This window comes from Diabrotica virgifera, chromosome 8 (assembly GCF_917563875.1).
Source record: "Diabrotica virgifera virgifera chromosome 8, PGI_DIABVI_V3a".
Lineage (NCBI taxonomy): Eukaryota > Metazoa > Arthropoda > Insecta > Coleoptera > Chrysomelidae > Diabrotica > Diabrotica virgifera.
In genome coordinates this window covers 146648474-146664583 of record NC_065450.1, presented here as the reverse complement: position 1 = coordinate 146664583, position 16110 = coordinate 146648474, and the positions used below count along the sequence as shown (strand labels likewise).

Genomic DNA, 16110 nt, shown 5'->3' with positions numbered 1-16110 from the left:
CTTTAAAAAACTGGAATGGGAAGACATGGGTATCAACATAAACGGGAAGAATCTCAATCACCTCAGACATTGCGATGATGTTGTCCTTATTACAACCAACCAAGAAGAACTAGCCACAATGCTGACTCAACTAGCACACGCATCGGAGAAGATAGGATTAAAAATGAACATGAGTAAAACCAAAATCATGACAAATACAAACGACAGAATAAATGTGAATATAAATAATGTCAATATTGAGGTTGTTGACGAATATACAGGGTGAGGCAAATAAAGGGCCTATTAGAAATATCTCGAGAACTAAAGGCAACAGAATTATGAAAATTGGAATAAAGGGGTTTTGAAGCATGATCTATTAAATGAAAATATTTTCATCTCTTTGCAACTACCGGTTATACCGGAAGTGGCTTATAACTTCGTTTTTTTTTAAATGGGACACCCTGTATATTTTTACATTTTTGGATTCTTTTCGATGTCTTCTTTCTTAAAATATGAGGTTTTGTAATATTATACAGGGTATTTTAAAAGATAATTACGTTTTTTTATTAATTTCGTAGCAAAATTAACACCCTGTAGAATTGTAGTAGTTTGACATCTAAAACTCTACTTACGTTCAAATGATTTTTAATATACTCTACTATTATTAAGAATGATTAGTATAGCTAAATTTTTAATTTTAGTATACAGGGTTGGTCGAAACTCGGAATGAGTATTTTCTGAGTTTTCTTAAATGGAACACCCTGTATTTTAGTATTGTAATGAAATGATATTTTATGGTACTTTTTTATTTCTTAAGCATTCCCTATACCTAACTGCTTTAATTTGTGCTTAATTGTTACTCGCACCAACAATCTTAACTACGTAGGTATTTTGATAGCTAAACCATTATTGGTAATTTTAAGGACCAGTCTGGATTAATATGTATTTATTTCTGAAAAATTATTTGGGATTGAGTGTTTTCACGGCCAACCTAATAAAATTTGATGTATTTTTTGTTGCAATTAATGTTTAGCTTGAATCATGAATAACTTACAAATTAAAGCATTTAGGTATAGGGAATGCTTAAGAAATAAAAAAGTACTATAAAATATAATTTCACTACAATACAAAAATACAGGGTGTTCCATTTAAGAAAACTCAGAAAATACTCATTCCGAGTTTCGACCAACCCTGTATACTAAAATTAAAAATTTAGCTATACTAATGCTTATTAACAATAGTAGAGTATATTAAAAATTATTTGAACGTAAGTAGAATTTTAGATGTCAAACTACTACAATTCTACAGGGTGTGAATGTTGCTACGAAATTAATAAAAAAACGTAATTATCTTTAAAAATACCCTGTACAATATTTCGAAACCTCATATTTTAAGAAAGAAGACATCGAAGAGAATCCAAAAATGTAAAAACATACAGGGTGTCCCATTTAAAAAAGAGAAGTTATAAGCAACTTCCGGTATAACCGGAAGTTGCAAAGAGATGAAAATATTTTCGTTTAATAGATCATCCTTCAAAACCCCTTTATTCCGATTTTCATGATTCTGTTGCCTTTAGTTCTCGAGATATTTCTAATAGGCCAGTTATCTGCCTCACCCTATATATACCTGGGTCAAATAATCAAAGCTAATATTTAAAGAGAACCAAACAATTGAAGTACAGAGAAGAATCCGATTGGCGTGGGCAGCATTTGGAAAGTTAAGATGGATACTAAAAAGCGCAAAGATACAACAGTACCTAAAAACCCGTGTATTTGACCAGTGCATCCTTCCTGTTCTGACGTATGGCTCAGAAACATGGACATTAACAAAGGCCAACATAAACAAAATTGAAATAACTCGGAGAAAAATGGAAAGATCCACATTGGGAATAAAACTACAAGACAGAAAATCAAACAAATGGATAAGAGAGAAAACAAAAGTAAAAAATGTAACTGAACATATAACAGGGTTAATATGGAGATTTGCGGGCCACAATGCGAGGCAGGAAGATAAAAGATGGAGATGGAATGCTGAAATACAAAACTGGAGACCGTGGACAGGAAGAAGAGGAAGAGGAAGACCTCAGATGCGATAGAAGGACGATATTATAAAAGCTGCAGGAACTAACTGGAAAAACGCAGCCAAGGACAGACGGAAATGGAAAGATTTGGGGAAGGCCTATGTCCAAAGTTGGATAAAAATGGGCTAAAAGAAGAAGATGCCTTGTCCCCTACAAGCTGTCATTAATTCAAGAAGGGGAAACACACGCTATTGATGAAGATTTTATTCCAACAATGTTTGGTTTTAGTTTTAATCATTTTTTTGTGTTTCTTAACAATAAGTCGCACTTTGTTTTATCTGTAAACTTGTTACTTCTCCTAAATAAAGCTAAAAACCAAAATATTGCTATTAATTTGATATTGATTATTAAAGTTAGTTTACAAAATACACTACTAATGGTTTACAGCCGCAAACAGAAGTATACATCCGAAAATCTCAATGAGATATCACAATTTCAATGTGACCTAAATTTTTTGCCCACCAGTGTATTATATGAATTGGTTTTTAAATTCAAAATGTACGAAGATATTTGCTCTGTGGTCTTTACTTCTAATAATCCATGGACTTGTATAACTAAAATTAAATCTGATGTTTTTTTTTTCAAATGTTTTTATCTTAAATGTGTTAATGATTAATCATCATAATATCATAAGCCTATATAAAATAATGATTTAATTTTTTTTGTTTTCAGGAAAAATGTATCGAGCATTTAAGAGCGACGGAAATGAAAATTCCCAACACCAATGTCACGATTACAACAACAAAACAACTCAGAAAAGACAAACTAGACGATTCAAATCATAATAATCATAGTATATGCCAAAATGAATTAAATGAGTTAGATGGATCGGAAAAAGATGAGAATTTTATTATTCTAGACAGTTATTCTTTAAATTCAGATATACCTCAAAAAGTGAAAGTTCACGAAACAGTGTCAGAACTTTTTACGCGCAATCCGAACCTTAAATTGCGAAGTGATGTTCTGGCTTTCGATCTAAATCCTTTCATTAGCTTAGAATTAGATGCAGTAGAACAATACTGTAGTGATAATAATATAAATTTAAAATTAGCTGCTGAAAGAGCAAATTCAAATTGTTCTTCAGAAGAAAGTATTAGTCGGGATAATCTGAAAGAGGCTCAGTTTAAAATTATTTCTAATGATTCATCTACACGTAAAAGGAAAAGTAGTGAAAGTAACGAGACAGTTGCCGCAACACAGCAAAGCAAAGTTAAAAAGAGAAGATTACCTTCGAGTGACTTTATACCCGATACAGACCAAAGTAATCCAACATTATTTGAAACTTTAGGATTAAAACCCAGTTCATCTAAAAAAACAAAGACTCATAAGTGCAATATTTGCTTGTCAGTGCACAAAAGTGCAAAGGTTCTTAAATTTCATTATCAAGAACATTTTTATTGCAATTTTTGTAAAGCCAGATTTAAACTAATCGAACGAAGAATATCCCACGAAAAGAAATGTACTGTAGGTCACGCTTTAAATAGTAAACCATACGTCGAATTAACTAAAGTTGATTTGGATTTAAATATTACGAACAAATATCTTTTACATAATTGTAATGCTGGTATCAATACAAATAGTATACATTGTAACGAAGTTATAGAATTATCCGACGATGACGAACCTGTTATAAAGTCGACTAGTATTACTAACGTAAGGGTAGTTGGAACTGAATTCAGCAGTATTGAAAAGGTAACTAATGTAACTGAAACTGAATTGAACACAGTTACAACGTATTCCCCAGCTAAATCGAACACGTCTCCACAGTCCCCTGCAGCAACAGTCGGCAACAACGAAATTTTACCTCAAATTGAGGTCTCAGACACTCCGAATGCAGAAGTGTTACCAGTACAATATGCAAGTACGGCAATAGTAAGGCCTGATGTTAGAATAAAAGGCGACATATTGCTAAATAAAGATAATTTAAATGGTTCCGATATTGTTCTGCTAAAAGAATTATTACAAAACGCAAAACGAGTCGTGAGTAAGTCGCTAAAAGAACCAACTTCTAAGGAGATAACTAGAAATGGGACGATGAAAAATATGTTCTTACAATTAGCCTTGTATAAAGTTCCAGTCAATATTCGACATGGTCAACATTGTGTAACTATCTCTGGACCAGAATCTGAAACAAACAAAGAGGTAACAATGTGGAATCACAAAACGCCATTGCCTTTAATTAATAGAAAGACAAATACGGATATTACCAATATAACATTGAAACCAAGTGAAACTGTACCCACAAATTCTCCAGCGACAAATAATAATCCAGCAAGTGAAACCGCACTCACAAATACTGTAAAGACAGATAATCGAGAGACGGTGCATTCTAGCGTTTCTGTTCAGAGTATCGTGAATGACGCAATATCAAAAATTTATCAAACGATAGAAAATATGTTAATGCCTAATACCGAATCTTCCCAAACGCATTGTTCATCTCAAGATCAAACAAAAGTTAATATGCCATCGCAGTCTTCCGTACCGGTAACCTTTCCTAATGGTGTTCAAACCGCTTTTCCCCAACGTTTTATCCCCAACTTTCTTAATACTTCAAACGCACACTTACTCAATTCTAGGCATAATAATTCACCAGTAAATAGTAATGCCAGTTCACCACAAATACTTCCTCATGCTCAAAACAACGTAATGGTTAATAACCTTACAAATAATTCTCGACAACAATTGACAGCTCCATCAAGCACTTCAATTAACTCAACAAATGGTATTTCTCAAGTTTTTAGATCTCCTAATGTCACTATGACAGGTAGTAATCATCGATCAATTTTAAGACCAAATAATAATTCACCACTGAATAGTAATGTCACTTCTCAACAAATAGTTCTCCATACTCCAAACAACGTAATAGTTAATAACATGCCAAATAGTTCTCAACAACAATTTACACCCCTATCAAGCACTTCGATTAATTCAACAAATGGTATGTCTCAAGTTTTTAGATCACCTAATGCCACTATGATAGGTAGTAATCATCCATCAATTTTAAGACCTGGTTCAAATCCTTTAGTAACTGACTCCACCATTACCAACTATAATCGCTTGAGTGCTCCTCCTAACCAAAACAATGTGCAATTTACATATTCTAACAGTAATAATCGACAAATTACTTTACCTTTGTTGAACAATGAGAGTGTCATACTTAACCCTCTAGTCGCAAATCGTAATACAACGCAGAATGAATTTACAAACAATAATATTCCAGAGAATACCTTGAACGTACCAATGATTAGAGTTAAAAGTATACATGAATTAAAATAATTGTCATTAAGTAGATATATTTTTATATTTTTGTATTATATTATCTATAAAATAATAAACTCTTACTACGTAGTTTTTTATTACCTCTAAGATATCCAAATAAATTTTATTAAATCTGTAGCACCAAAATATGTAAAACAAAAGCGTTGGCCGCGTTGCTCAAAATCACAAGAGATGTGGGAGTGGTTCTTTGGATCATCCTTACTAACACATGAACAAATATAAAATTGAAGAAAACGAAAGAAAAATATAATAAGATATTAGCTATTAGAGCCAAAACAGAAATACTGAATAAATAACTCGAAAAAAACAACTTACAAGCAATTTTCAAAAAGTACGCCATTTTGTCATTTCTTCAAGAGACAGAGAAAACTATTAAAAATATCATCCTGTAACGAAAAAGGTTATTTCGGAGCTACCCCGTATAACGGTCCCAACTCGGCAGCGTAGCGCGACAACATCTCGAAGCATAGGCGAGAGGTTCCAGAAAGTACGACTAGCCGGAGCGATGAACTAGAGATGGGCCGATAATTCTAGAAATAACCTATGTAGGGCAAGGTGAGGTAAAATGGGATACTTAACGTTTGAGGCTGTATAACACCGAAGTTTTTTATTTTTATGCAAAATACAACAACTTAAACTCAAAAATTAAAAAGGAACGAAAAAGAGCAATTAACTAAATAAGAAATAACGATGGGTTAAACCCAAAAAACCCAATATTAATAGGAATAATAATACAGAACATGTTTCTTAAATATTAATAGGAATAATAATACCGAACATTTTGCTTAAATATTAATAGGAATAATAATACCGAACATTTTGCTTAACTTAATCATATCTGCAATATTCGCAAATAAATACATCATCATCGCTGTCAGCTCCTGAACAAGCCTCATGTCCCCAATTTTTACAATTGCAGCATTGTATCCAGCCTTCTCCTTTTTTGTCTGAAGAATATCTATTGTTGCAATAGAAGCATTCCTCATCTGCACTACTGTCACTTTCATCTTCAGGTTGTATGTTTTTAACCTTCTTGGAAGTATTTTCTTTTTTTAAGGTTTTCTGCTTTAGTGACTTAATCTTGGTCTTTGAGTTAACATAAAGTAAACTTTGAGTTAAAGTAAGTAAGTATTGTTAATTTAGTTTTGTTTCAGTTAAAACACATGTTAAAGAGTAAAACCACCTATTTTCTTTATTTCTAAAAATATCAGGAACATTCAAAAAACAAAATATTAGCAAAGATATGACTACAATACGATTCTGATGTATACTCAGATTTGTACGTCGTCCTCCCTACAGGGTGTCTCAAACTTAACATAAGAAAAAGATATTCTTCCATCTGGTATAAGTACAAAAAACAAGTTTGAGTAAACCTTGCACAAAAACCTCTGTGTAAATACTAAAGAAAAATCTAATATAAAAAAATTAAAGCGGAATCCGTTAATCTGTTCACGAAAAAATCAACTATGAAAATGAGCATAATTTTCTATATCTCTAACTTTTGACGAGCAGTTTCTTTATTATTAGCCGAAACAGATTTAGTTGGACATATAATATGTATTAGGTACATCTTATAAACCGAAATGTCCATTACAATTTAATACCTTTAACTTAGTGTTGTAGAGCTGGTTCCAAAAAAAAACTGATACGACTCTTAAAGCGTATTTTGTAGAAAATTGAGCAGGGTATTTTGAAGGATAAATAATTACTATTTACATTCTGTCACTGTCACTGCCAAATCTTAAAATTTGTGACATAACTTATTCTGTTCAACGTCAAAAAATGGCTGTTTGTTTGTTTATTTTATTATTCGTCTGTCATAATAAATATAATGTCATATCAATCATACACTGCTCAAAATGATCAAATTTTACTAAGAGTCGTATCAGTTTTTTTAGGAACCAGCTGTTAAACCGGGAGATATTAACAGAAGTTCAACCACGATTTTCTAAGTCCTGCCCTTTGCAATACTGGAAGGTTAGAGAAGGTACTTACAATTTGTGGAAAAATCCACGGGTTTCCTGTGACATTTTCCTGTGAAAATGAGATTTTCCATGAAAAAAAAATTGGGAGTTGCGATGAATTTCTAAGTCCTGCCATATCCATAGAATAACAGGACACTATCTATTTTATGAAGAAAATTTTTTGGGCAGGACGGTTGCAAAAGGACTAAGGGAGTATACAGATATACAAACATGTAATGAAAATAATGAAATTTTCATAATTTTCTAAGTCCTGCCAACTTAATAAATTAATCATATTTATTTCAAAATGACCAAAAAAATGTTGGCATGACGTCACCTAATGTAACTGCACTTGTTTCTTGGAAAATTCTGTATAAAATTTTCACTCTAGTTCCGTGATTTTCTAAGTCATAAAATAAATTTTGTTATAAAATAAATAATTTCAGTAGACATTATTCAAAATGGCAGGATGTTTACTTACACCTTTTTTACTATATATAGTTAAAAAATTTGTAAGAAAATTCGTGGAAAATTACACGATTTTCTAAGTCATGCCATTTCGCACATATCTCAAGAAGGTTAATATAAATCTATTTTCAAAGAGGCAGGATGGTTGTATAGGTATTTCGTATAAAAAAATTAAATTGTGTGTCTGTAAAATTATTTCAGGGTGTTATACAAACATATTCATATCACCACAATTTTCTGAGTCATACCATGTCGAGTATGCGTAAAAAACACTAATCTAAAACCGTTTACCACTTGGCAGGATAACCGCAAAGATGAATAATACAAAAAATTAATTTGTATATCATTAAAACAATCGTATCCTATTAAATATTATTTTCCTGAATAATGTCTCGGAATTTTTACACACTTTTCAAATCTAATAGCAAACTGTAACATCTTTATTTTATGTGATTAGATCATATTTTTATCTAAGTAAACGCAATAAAAGTAAATAAACATTTTTTACAATTTATTGGTTATAGTAGGGAACTTACCTACCCATTATATTATACAGGGTGTCCAGAAGCTCTCATAACAAACGAAAACCGGAGCTTCCTCAGATAATTTTAAGAAAATTTAACTCAATTCACCTAGTTCAAAAATGCTTCCCTGGAAAGCTAAAGCTCGTTAAAGATGGCGTCTTGTAATTCATCATCGTCATAATTCAACCCGGATCTATCCAATGCTGGATATAGGTCTCCCTCAGTCTTCTCCATGCATTTCTGTCCTGTGCTGTCTGCATCAACTTTCTGTCGATCTGTTTGATGTCATCAGACCATCTGGTTGGCGGACGACATCTACTTCCGATATGCTTCGTCTAGAATAAGCATATATTAGTTTCTTTAAAATAGCTGCAGAACGCTTTTATTTGGAAAAACGAAAACTGGTACACTTATTTATCTTCCAGAGGTCAATTGTCAATTATCAATTGTCAATTTTTAGTACCGGTCATAGGGGTCCGTTTTGGGTACAGAAACGGATATTTTATCGAATAACTTTTCTGTCTAACTTTTAAGCATTTCTGACACTTGATTATTAAATTCTGGGATAGTTTTGTATTAAAAGGTACTTTTGCTTTAACTCAGAACAATACGCAGTGTTCTAGAAAAATCGATTTGAAAAATTTTTCGTTTTTTGGTTTTTTGAGTTTAAAAGAATTTAGAAAAATTCTATTTAGGAAAACGAAAACTGCTACGTTTATTTCTCTTCCAGAGATGAATCGATTTTATCAATTGTGAATTTCTGGTACTGGTCATAGGCATCCGTCTTGGGTAGATCAACGGATATTTTATCTCATAACTTATTGGTCTTTAAATTTTTAGACATTTTTGAGAATAGACTATTAAATTATGAGGTATTCTAGTACTAAAAGTTACTCTTGCTTTAAGTCGGCAAATACACCGTTTTTTTTTATTTTTTTAAATTTTTTTTCAAATTCAAATAAAAGGTGTACAATATAAAAATGGGTGGAAATTGCATTTTAGTGCATAACATGCAGCCAAAAGTGCATAAACCTGTCAAAATCAGTGTATTAAGGGCAAAATTTTGTTATTTGGGAGGTTTATGGAGTTACGAATACGCAAGCAGAACCGACCTCCGAATCACCTAATGCCCAGAGTTGCTGCTAAGGCACGTCATCTGGAGTTTCGTGGGATATCGGCAATAAATTAAAGAAAATAGATTATTCGAGTGTTTTTGGGATGGCCGAACACGAATATGACATTACAACCGACCCTCGGAGCACCTGGTGCCCAGGGTGACTGATCTCGAATTTAGAGAGTTTTTGGAGGTCGATTCTGATGGCGTATTCATGTTCAGCAACCACAAAACTCCTCGAGTAATCTACTTGCATCACTTTAGTGTCTGAAAGCCTCGAAATTTAAGAATATGGCGTGTATATTAGTCACCCCGAGCACTAGGTAAAGATCTATTCTAATGTGACATTCTTGTTCAGAAACCCCAAAAACCACCTGAGTAATCTGTCTGTATCAATTTACTGCCGAAATTAATATATAAATATGGTATAGAAAATGCTTAACAAATAAAAAGGTACCATAAAATACCATTTTATTATAATACTAAAATACAAGGTGTCCCATTTAAGAAAACTCAAAAAATACTCATTCCGAGTTTCAACCAACCCCGTATACTAAAATTAAACATTTTGGTATACTCTTAATAACTGACAATAGTAGACTATATTAAAAATCGTTTAAACATAAATTAATAGAAGTTTGGATATCAAATCACTAACAATATGTATAGGGTGTGAATGTTCCTACAAAATTAACAAAAAAACGTAATTATATTTTAACTACCTCGTATAATATTTCAAAACACTATATTTTATTAAAGAGAACATCGAGTAGAATCCAAAAATGTAAAAATATACAGGGTATTCCATTTAAAAAAACATAAATTTGTGTCACTTTGTGAAAACGGGTAGTCCTGTATATTAGAAAATACTGTTAAATCATAGTCCTATCTGTGGCCCATGTTTTACCTAAATAATTTTTTCGTATATCTTACGACAAACGAGTAATTGGACTTTGTCACACTAATGCCCCACCCTGTATACAAAATAACCATAAAACAATCCTGCTTCTTTGTAAATAGACTTATATTATGATTAACATGTGCAAAATGGCATGACTCAGAAAATCGTTGACTTTTTCACGAATTTTCTTACAAATCTAGGACTCCTGCCGTCTTACAAGAACCGTTTAACCTTCCTGTCGAGTACCGAAAAGGTATTGATTGTATTTGAGTATTATAACTTTTTAAAGGCAGGACTAAGAAAATCACGGAATCAGGGTGAAAATTTTCCGCAGAATTTTCCAAGGGACAAGTATACTTAAACATTAGGAGACGTCATGCCAATATTTTTTTGATCATTTTGAAATAAATATGTTTAGTTTATTTAGTTGGCAGGACCTAGAAAATCATGAAAATTTCATTATTTTCCTTACATGTTTGTATACATATATACTCCGTTACCCCGTTTGCAACCCTCCTGCCCAAAAAATTTTCTTCATAAAATCGATAGTATCCTGTCTATCTACGGATATGACAGAAATTCATCGCAAAACCCTATTTTTATTTTTTGGGAAAATCTAATTTTTACAGGAAAATGTCACAAGAAATTTGTGGATGTTTCCACAGATTGTAAGTACATCGTCTACCCTTCCAGTATTGCAAAAGGCAGGACTTATAAAATCGTGGCTGAACTTCTGTATAATATCTCCCAGTCTATGTACATAAAAACAATGATGATAGGTACACAAAAAATTACATTGATAGTACCTATACCCCATTACAAAAAACTATATAACTGCACTGGTCAAGGTAAATCTGGAAGAAAATAATCCGGATATAATGCGGATACATCCGCAGATATGTAGATGGGGTAATTTGATCGTTTGTTGCTTATATATCACGTCGGCGGACGCGTCTGCGAAATATCCGATTGTTGTCGGTTTTTCCAGTACAGATGAAAGGGTTTCGGTGCGAACGTCCGATGCCTCTTCATACATCTGACCCCTACGACGGATTAGTTTTCGCAGTGAATTCAAAGTAGATATTGCGTCTCCCGAGAATTAATACAGACTGAACGATTTACAGATGTGTGGTCAGCTCGTGATGCATCCGCAGACGCGTTTGCCGATGTGTAAAGGCGAGGCACTAGATTACTATACCTGTGTTGAAAACTTAACCACATCACTCAAATACAAATAACTTTGTAATAAGATTAAGGTTTGCTGGAATAAGCCAATTTTTTTAAGTTAATTCCAAATTAAAATAGTAAATTGATATGACAAAGTATTAATTTGTAAAATTAAAATAATAATTCTTCTAATTTATGCGTTTTATTTACTTTATAAAGATTTTTTACCGGCACTTTAATATAATACACCGAATTCCGCGGTAGACCGCAAGTTATAGCCGAAACGCGACGGCAGACCGCATACTATAGTAACTCCATATACAGTGAATATAAAGAGGTTGAGCGCTACTAGTTTCCAATAATCTATAGGCTATAACTTTTTGATAATTAAATTTGGAATTCTATATTTTTGATTATTATATTTTAATGTAGAACTGGTTGAAAAGGGAGATTCAAAGATTTTTAACACAAATTTTTATATACATATTTAACATAACATAATCGATGTTCCTCTTATAGCGGAAGGTGTCGAGGTGGTACGCCACTGCATCGATAAACATTGTAAATTAAATGCTCCGCTATTTTCTTCGAATTTCAGACAATAACGAGCATTTTAATATACAAATTTTTGTTTAGAAAAAATATCTGGCGAGCAGCATACCTTTTTTTCAAAATATCGCCAATTACCATTTTATTTATAATCAAAATTAAGAGTTTGGATACATCTCATTTTTTGTGGAAATGTCCACAGTTTATTGTATTAAAATAATGAATAGAAATATTTAAACTGAGCGGAAATATTGCGAATTAAATATAAAATTTAAAAAATCATTTTTGCATTTATCTTGTTTTATTTACATATCCTCCACCCCAATCACATTCTTAGAAAAGTTGTGCAGATTCTTATTCCGAACATTTTGGTATTTAATACCAACTTTGCCTAGTTGCCAGTGAGTTATGGGTTTGTAGAAAACTAAAGCTCTTTGCTGCTCTACTGGGCTACCAAAGGTATCCGAATATCAGCCAAAAATATGCGCTCACTATTGTATATCAAGAAATTTGCTACCAACGTCTCTGTCACTCAATATATCACCAAGTACAGGCACAGTAAAATCACTCCTCTGGCGGCGCTTTGATCTCTGAAAGTAATACCGGCAAAGTACGAAATTGGTAATTCACCAGTGGTGAATGCAGGCGGAGGCCGCACGCTCCTTTGGTTAACCTTACAGAGCCGTACTAAAACTTTCTGGGCCTACTACTATTATTATTTATTAAAATAAAAAATTCGGTTTCCCATATTTAACTGTCCAGATGTTCTTACTAAATGTTAATATTACAAAACTAAAGGGTTTAATAAATGAAAAACAATATTACAATTCAATGTTTATATTTCAACGGTATTTAAAATATCAACGGTATTGCGCAAGTTTTATATCGCAATGGTTTTTAATATATTGTACACGTCATATAAATGTCAAATAAAAAGTAGGTTAATCTCGAAGCTCTCACGGCATTACTATACTCTGTTTTTAAACCAGGAGGAGTAATTCAAATTTACCGCGTCGTAACGCTTGTTTGTAATTCGTCCAACGGCAGGCAAGTTTACTTCTTTGTTATGAAATTTTGACACTATTGACATTTATGAAATTTTGTCACTATTGGCATTTCATAGGTTAATTTGGTTATATCGGAGATTTTTTGTGTTTTCTGCATTATTCGTTTAGTTTCAGTTGTAGTCTGCAAAAAATTAATTAAATTTTGCAATAGTCCTACTTTTCATCAAATCAATCGCGTAATGTGCAAGAGTATATTATCAATTAAAATTCAAACTGCTAAAAAGTTAACCATTTATTCTATATATTATGTAAAAGTTTTACATGGTTTTACAGTAAAACCAAATCTTAAAATCACAGTAAATGAACGGAAAAAGTTTTTTAATAGTCTCGAGAAGCCTTTTATAATTTATGGTGGTGATTTTTAGCCACATATTTAAATAAAAAAATTTCTCTTCGTCTTTCTTATTTTTAAAAATTTCAACAATTTTTTTAATGAATTAAACGAATATCAACTATTCTAATTGAGAAATAAGCCACAATTTAACTTGAAAAAATAATTTTTTTAACGTTTCGGCTTCCAATTCAAACGTCGTTGTCAAAATACAAAAATAAATTAATATTTTCTATTTTGACAACGACGTCCGAATTGGAAGTCGAAACGTTAATAAAATTATTTTTTTAAGTTAATTGTGGCCCAGTAAAGGACCTGAGGAGTCAGATCAACAAAGCATCTGCATTGTCAGGATGTCTGCGGGACATAGTCTAGTCAAATCCATTTTTAAACCACAAGTAAATCCAGTGACCAAAGGAGAATTGGTTGATGCGTTTTTAAGAAAATTATGTCCAGTGTTATCCAGTACACAATATTATCCACTTTCAGTGCCATTTAGTTTGTATGAATTAGAAATAAGTCTTAAGAATAAGAAAAATACTTCGCCAGGAATAGGAATATACCTTATATTATGTTGGCAAATTTATATCAAAATAAAAAAAAAACACTATTAAATTTTTTATTCAAATATGGCTATCAGAAGATATTTCAGATAGTTGGAGAGACTACCGGGTGATTCCTATTCTCCCCCTAAAAAATGAGGAACTTAAACAATATATTGCAAAATAGCTCTTGAATTAAGTATAGAGCTGCAGAAAAATTTATTATATAATATTATAGAAGAAGTAATTATCAAAAAATACATTTTAAAACTAAATTATGAATTACTTAACTAACTAAATTATCAAAAAAATATAAAAAGGATTATTTATTAGAAATTAATGTTAGTATTAGTTTACGGATAAAATTGTATGCGAAACATGACTAATAAGTAAAAAAAAATTAAAATTTGCGAATGGATTTAGTGTCCGCAGTCATATAAACCCAAACAAACAACAAGTTTTAAAGCTAATTATGTTTCCAAATTATTAATTTCCTATGTCCTTTTGTCTTAGATACTTTAAAATTTCTATTAATTGTTTTTAATTTGTAACATATTCTTATTCTAGCATATAATCTAATGAGATAACCCTTTGGAAAATTGCTGCAAGGATGCGTATATGGTATTTTTTCGAATAAACTAACGTAGTTTTGTAAGATTTTCGCTTGATGACTAAAATTTTGAAAATTCTCTTGAAAAATAATTTCCAAATCTGTAACATACTGCACAAAATTTTGGCTCGGCATATAGAGCTTGCCAAAAACGTTTGTTTCATTACCACTGTAGGCTTTAACGTAACAAAACAGAGACGAATCGTCTAGTTCATCGTACTCTCTCCCATATGCTTCACAGATTTGACAAACATGTTTCCTAAGACACTTTTTTGTTAAATAACCGCATATATGTCTTGTGAAGTTTTTCTGTAATTTATCTGATGTTTGATATTCTTGGTCATCCAAGTGTTTTCAGGAACCAAAGCAGGGGTTTCGGGCAGTGATTCGTCGTTACATATATCGGTTAAATTTAACAAAATATCGCCGGCATCTCTTTCGCAATTTTCTGTACAGGAATGCATCGTGTCTAAACAAAAATATCTTTTGAATGCTGCGGTAAATTGTACCGGAGTAGGGTTAACACAATTGCCACCTTGCTGCCTGATTGAACCAAAAAAGTTTTCTAGACAATCTTGATTCATCCGCCTTGTGAAAAAATAATCCATTCCGTGTGACTGTAGTAGATTCCACAAATGAATCACTCCATTAATGATTATTTTCCAACCATTAACACATTTTATTCTTGGTGTTACATTTTCACATTTAAAATTAATTACCTGTAAATTATTAAACAATCGGAAACACGTATTAAGAAATTCTTGCTGAGTATCGGTTCCTCTATACGGTCTTTGGTACTCAGTTGCTCCTCTTAATGAAGAAGAATTGAGCATATCAAATAAATTATTAATGTTCCTAATAAATGTTTCGGTGGTTGTTGCTTCCTCGACGAATACATTAAATCTAATATACAGATGCAGACCGGCAGCAACAGTGTTACTAAATATCTGAGAAGCATATTTCACTTTCATTTTTTCAAAATTGTTAGGAGATATATGTGATTCGGTCAATTTTGGCGCTGCACGTATAGGATATTGTTTATCATGTTCGTAAAATTTTTTAATGAATTCCCAAGAAGCGTTAATATCATCAATAACAAATTTATGTCTTAGGAAGTTATTGCGGAGTGCTTTTAATAAATGAGGTGTATCAAAAGAAAAGACAATTTTATTATTTTCATGATAAAAATATGGTCTATCGGCAGATATATTTAACAAATTTGAAAGTTTAAGATTATTAGAGCCCATATCACATACTACTCCTACCACTTTTAAAGAAATATTTTGTAATTTTGTAATAATATCTAAAATTATATTTTGTAGCTTTTCCGCAGGGCAAGTTGAATTAACAAGGTAGTAAGCTATTGGTTGCTTCCAGTTGGTTTTTACGCCTCTTATCATTATTACTGTTGCGGATAATGCTGGTTTAAAACTTTTTTTTTTCATCTCCAAAGTCTTCAAAACCTATTATTTTACCTTTTTTGATACTATAAAATAAATGTGCCTTAATACTCATTTCGTCAAAACAAAGGATAC

The 16110-nt window shown here is 31.9% G+C and overlaps 1 protein-coding gene across 3 annotated transcripts in view; it reads left to right on the top strand.

The window, feature by feature from the left end:
- Positions 1 to 16110, top strand: part of LOC126889766 (putative uncharacterized protein DDB_G0277255) — a 256811-nt gene that overhangs the window by 73169 nt on the left and 167532 nt on the right. The window contains exon 3 of one of the 3 annotated variants that reach the window (XM_050658357.1): positions 2732 to 5407. The exons of the other annotated variants lie outside the window; for them this stretch is intronic. Within the exon in view, the coding sequence (XP_050514314.1) occupies positions 2732 to 5335 (2604 nt within the window). The 3' untranslated portion in view covers positions 5336 to 5407. Of the gene's footprint in view, positions 1 to 2731; positions 5408 to 16110 lie in introns of those variants that run through there. 3 annotated transcript variants of the gene reach the window in all.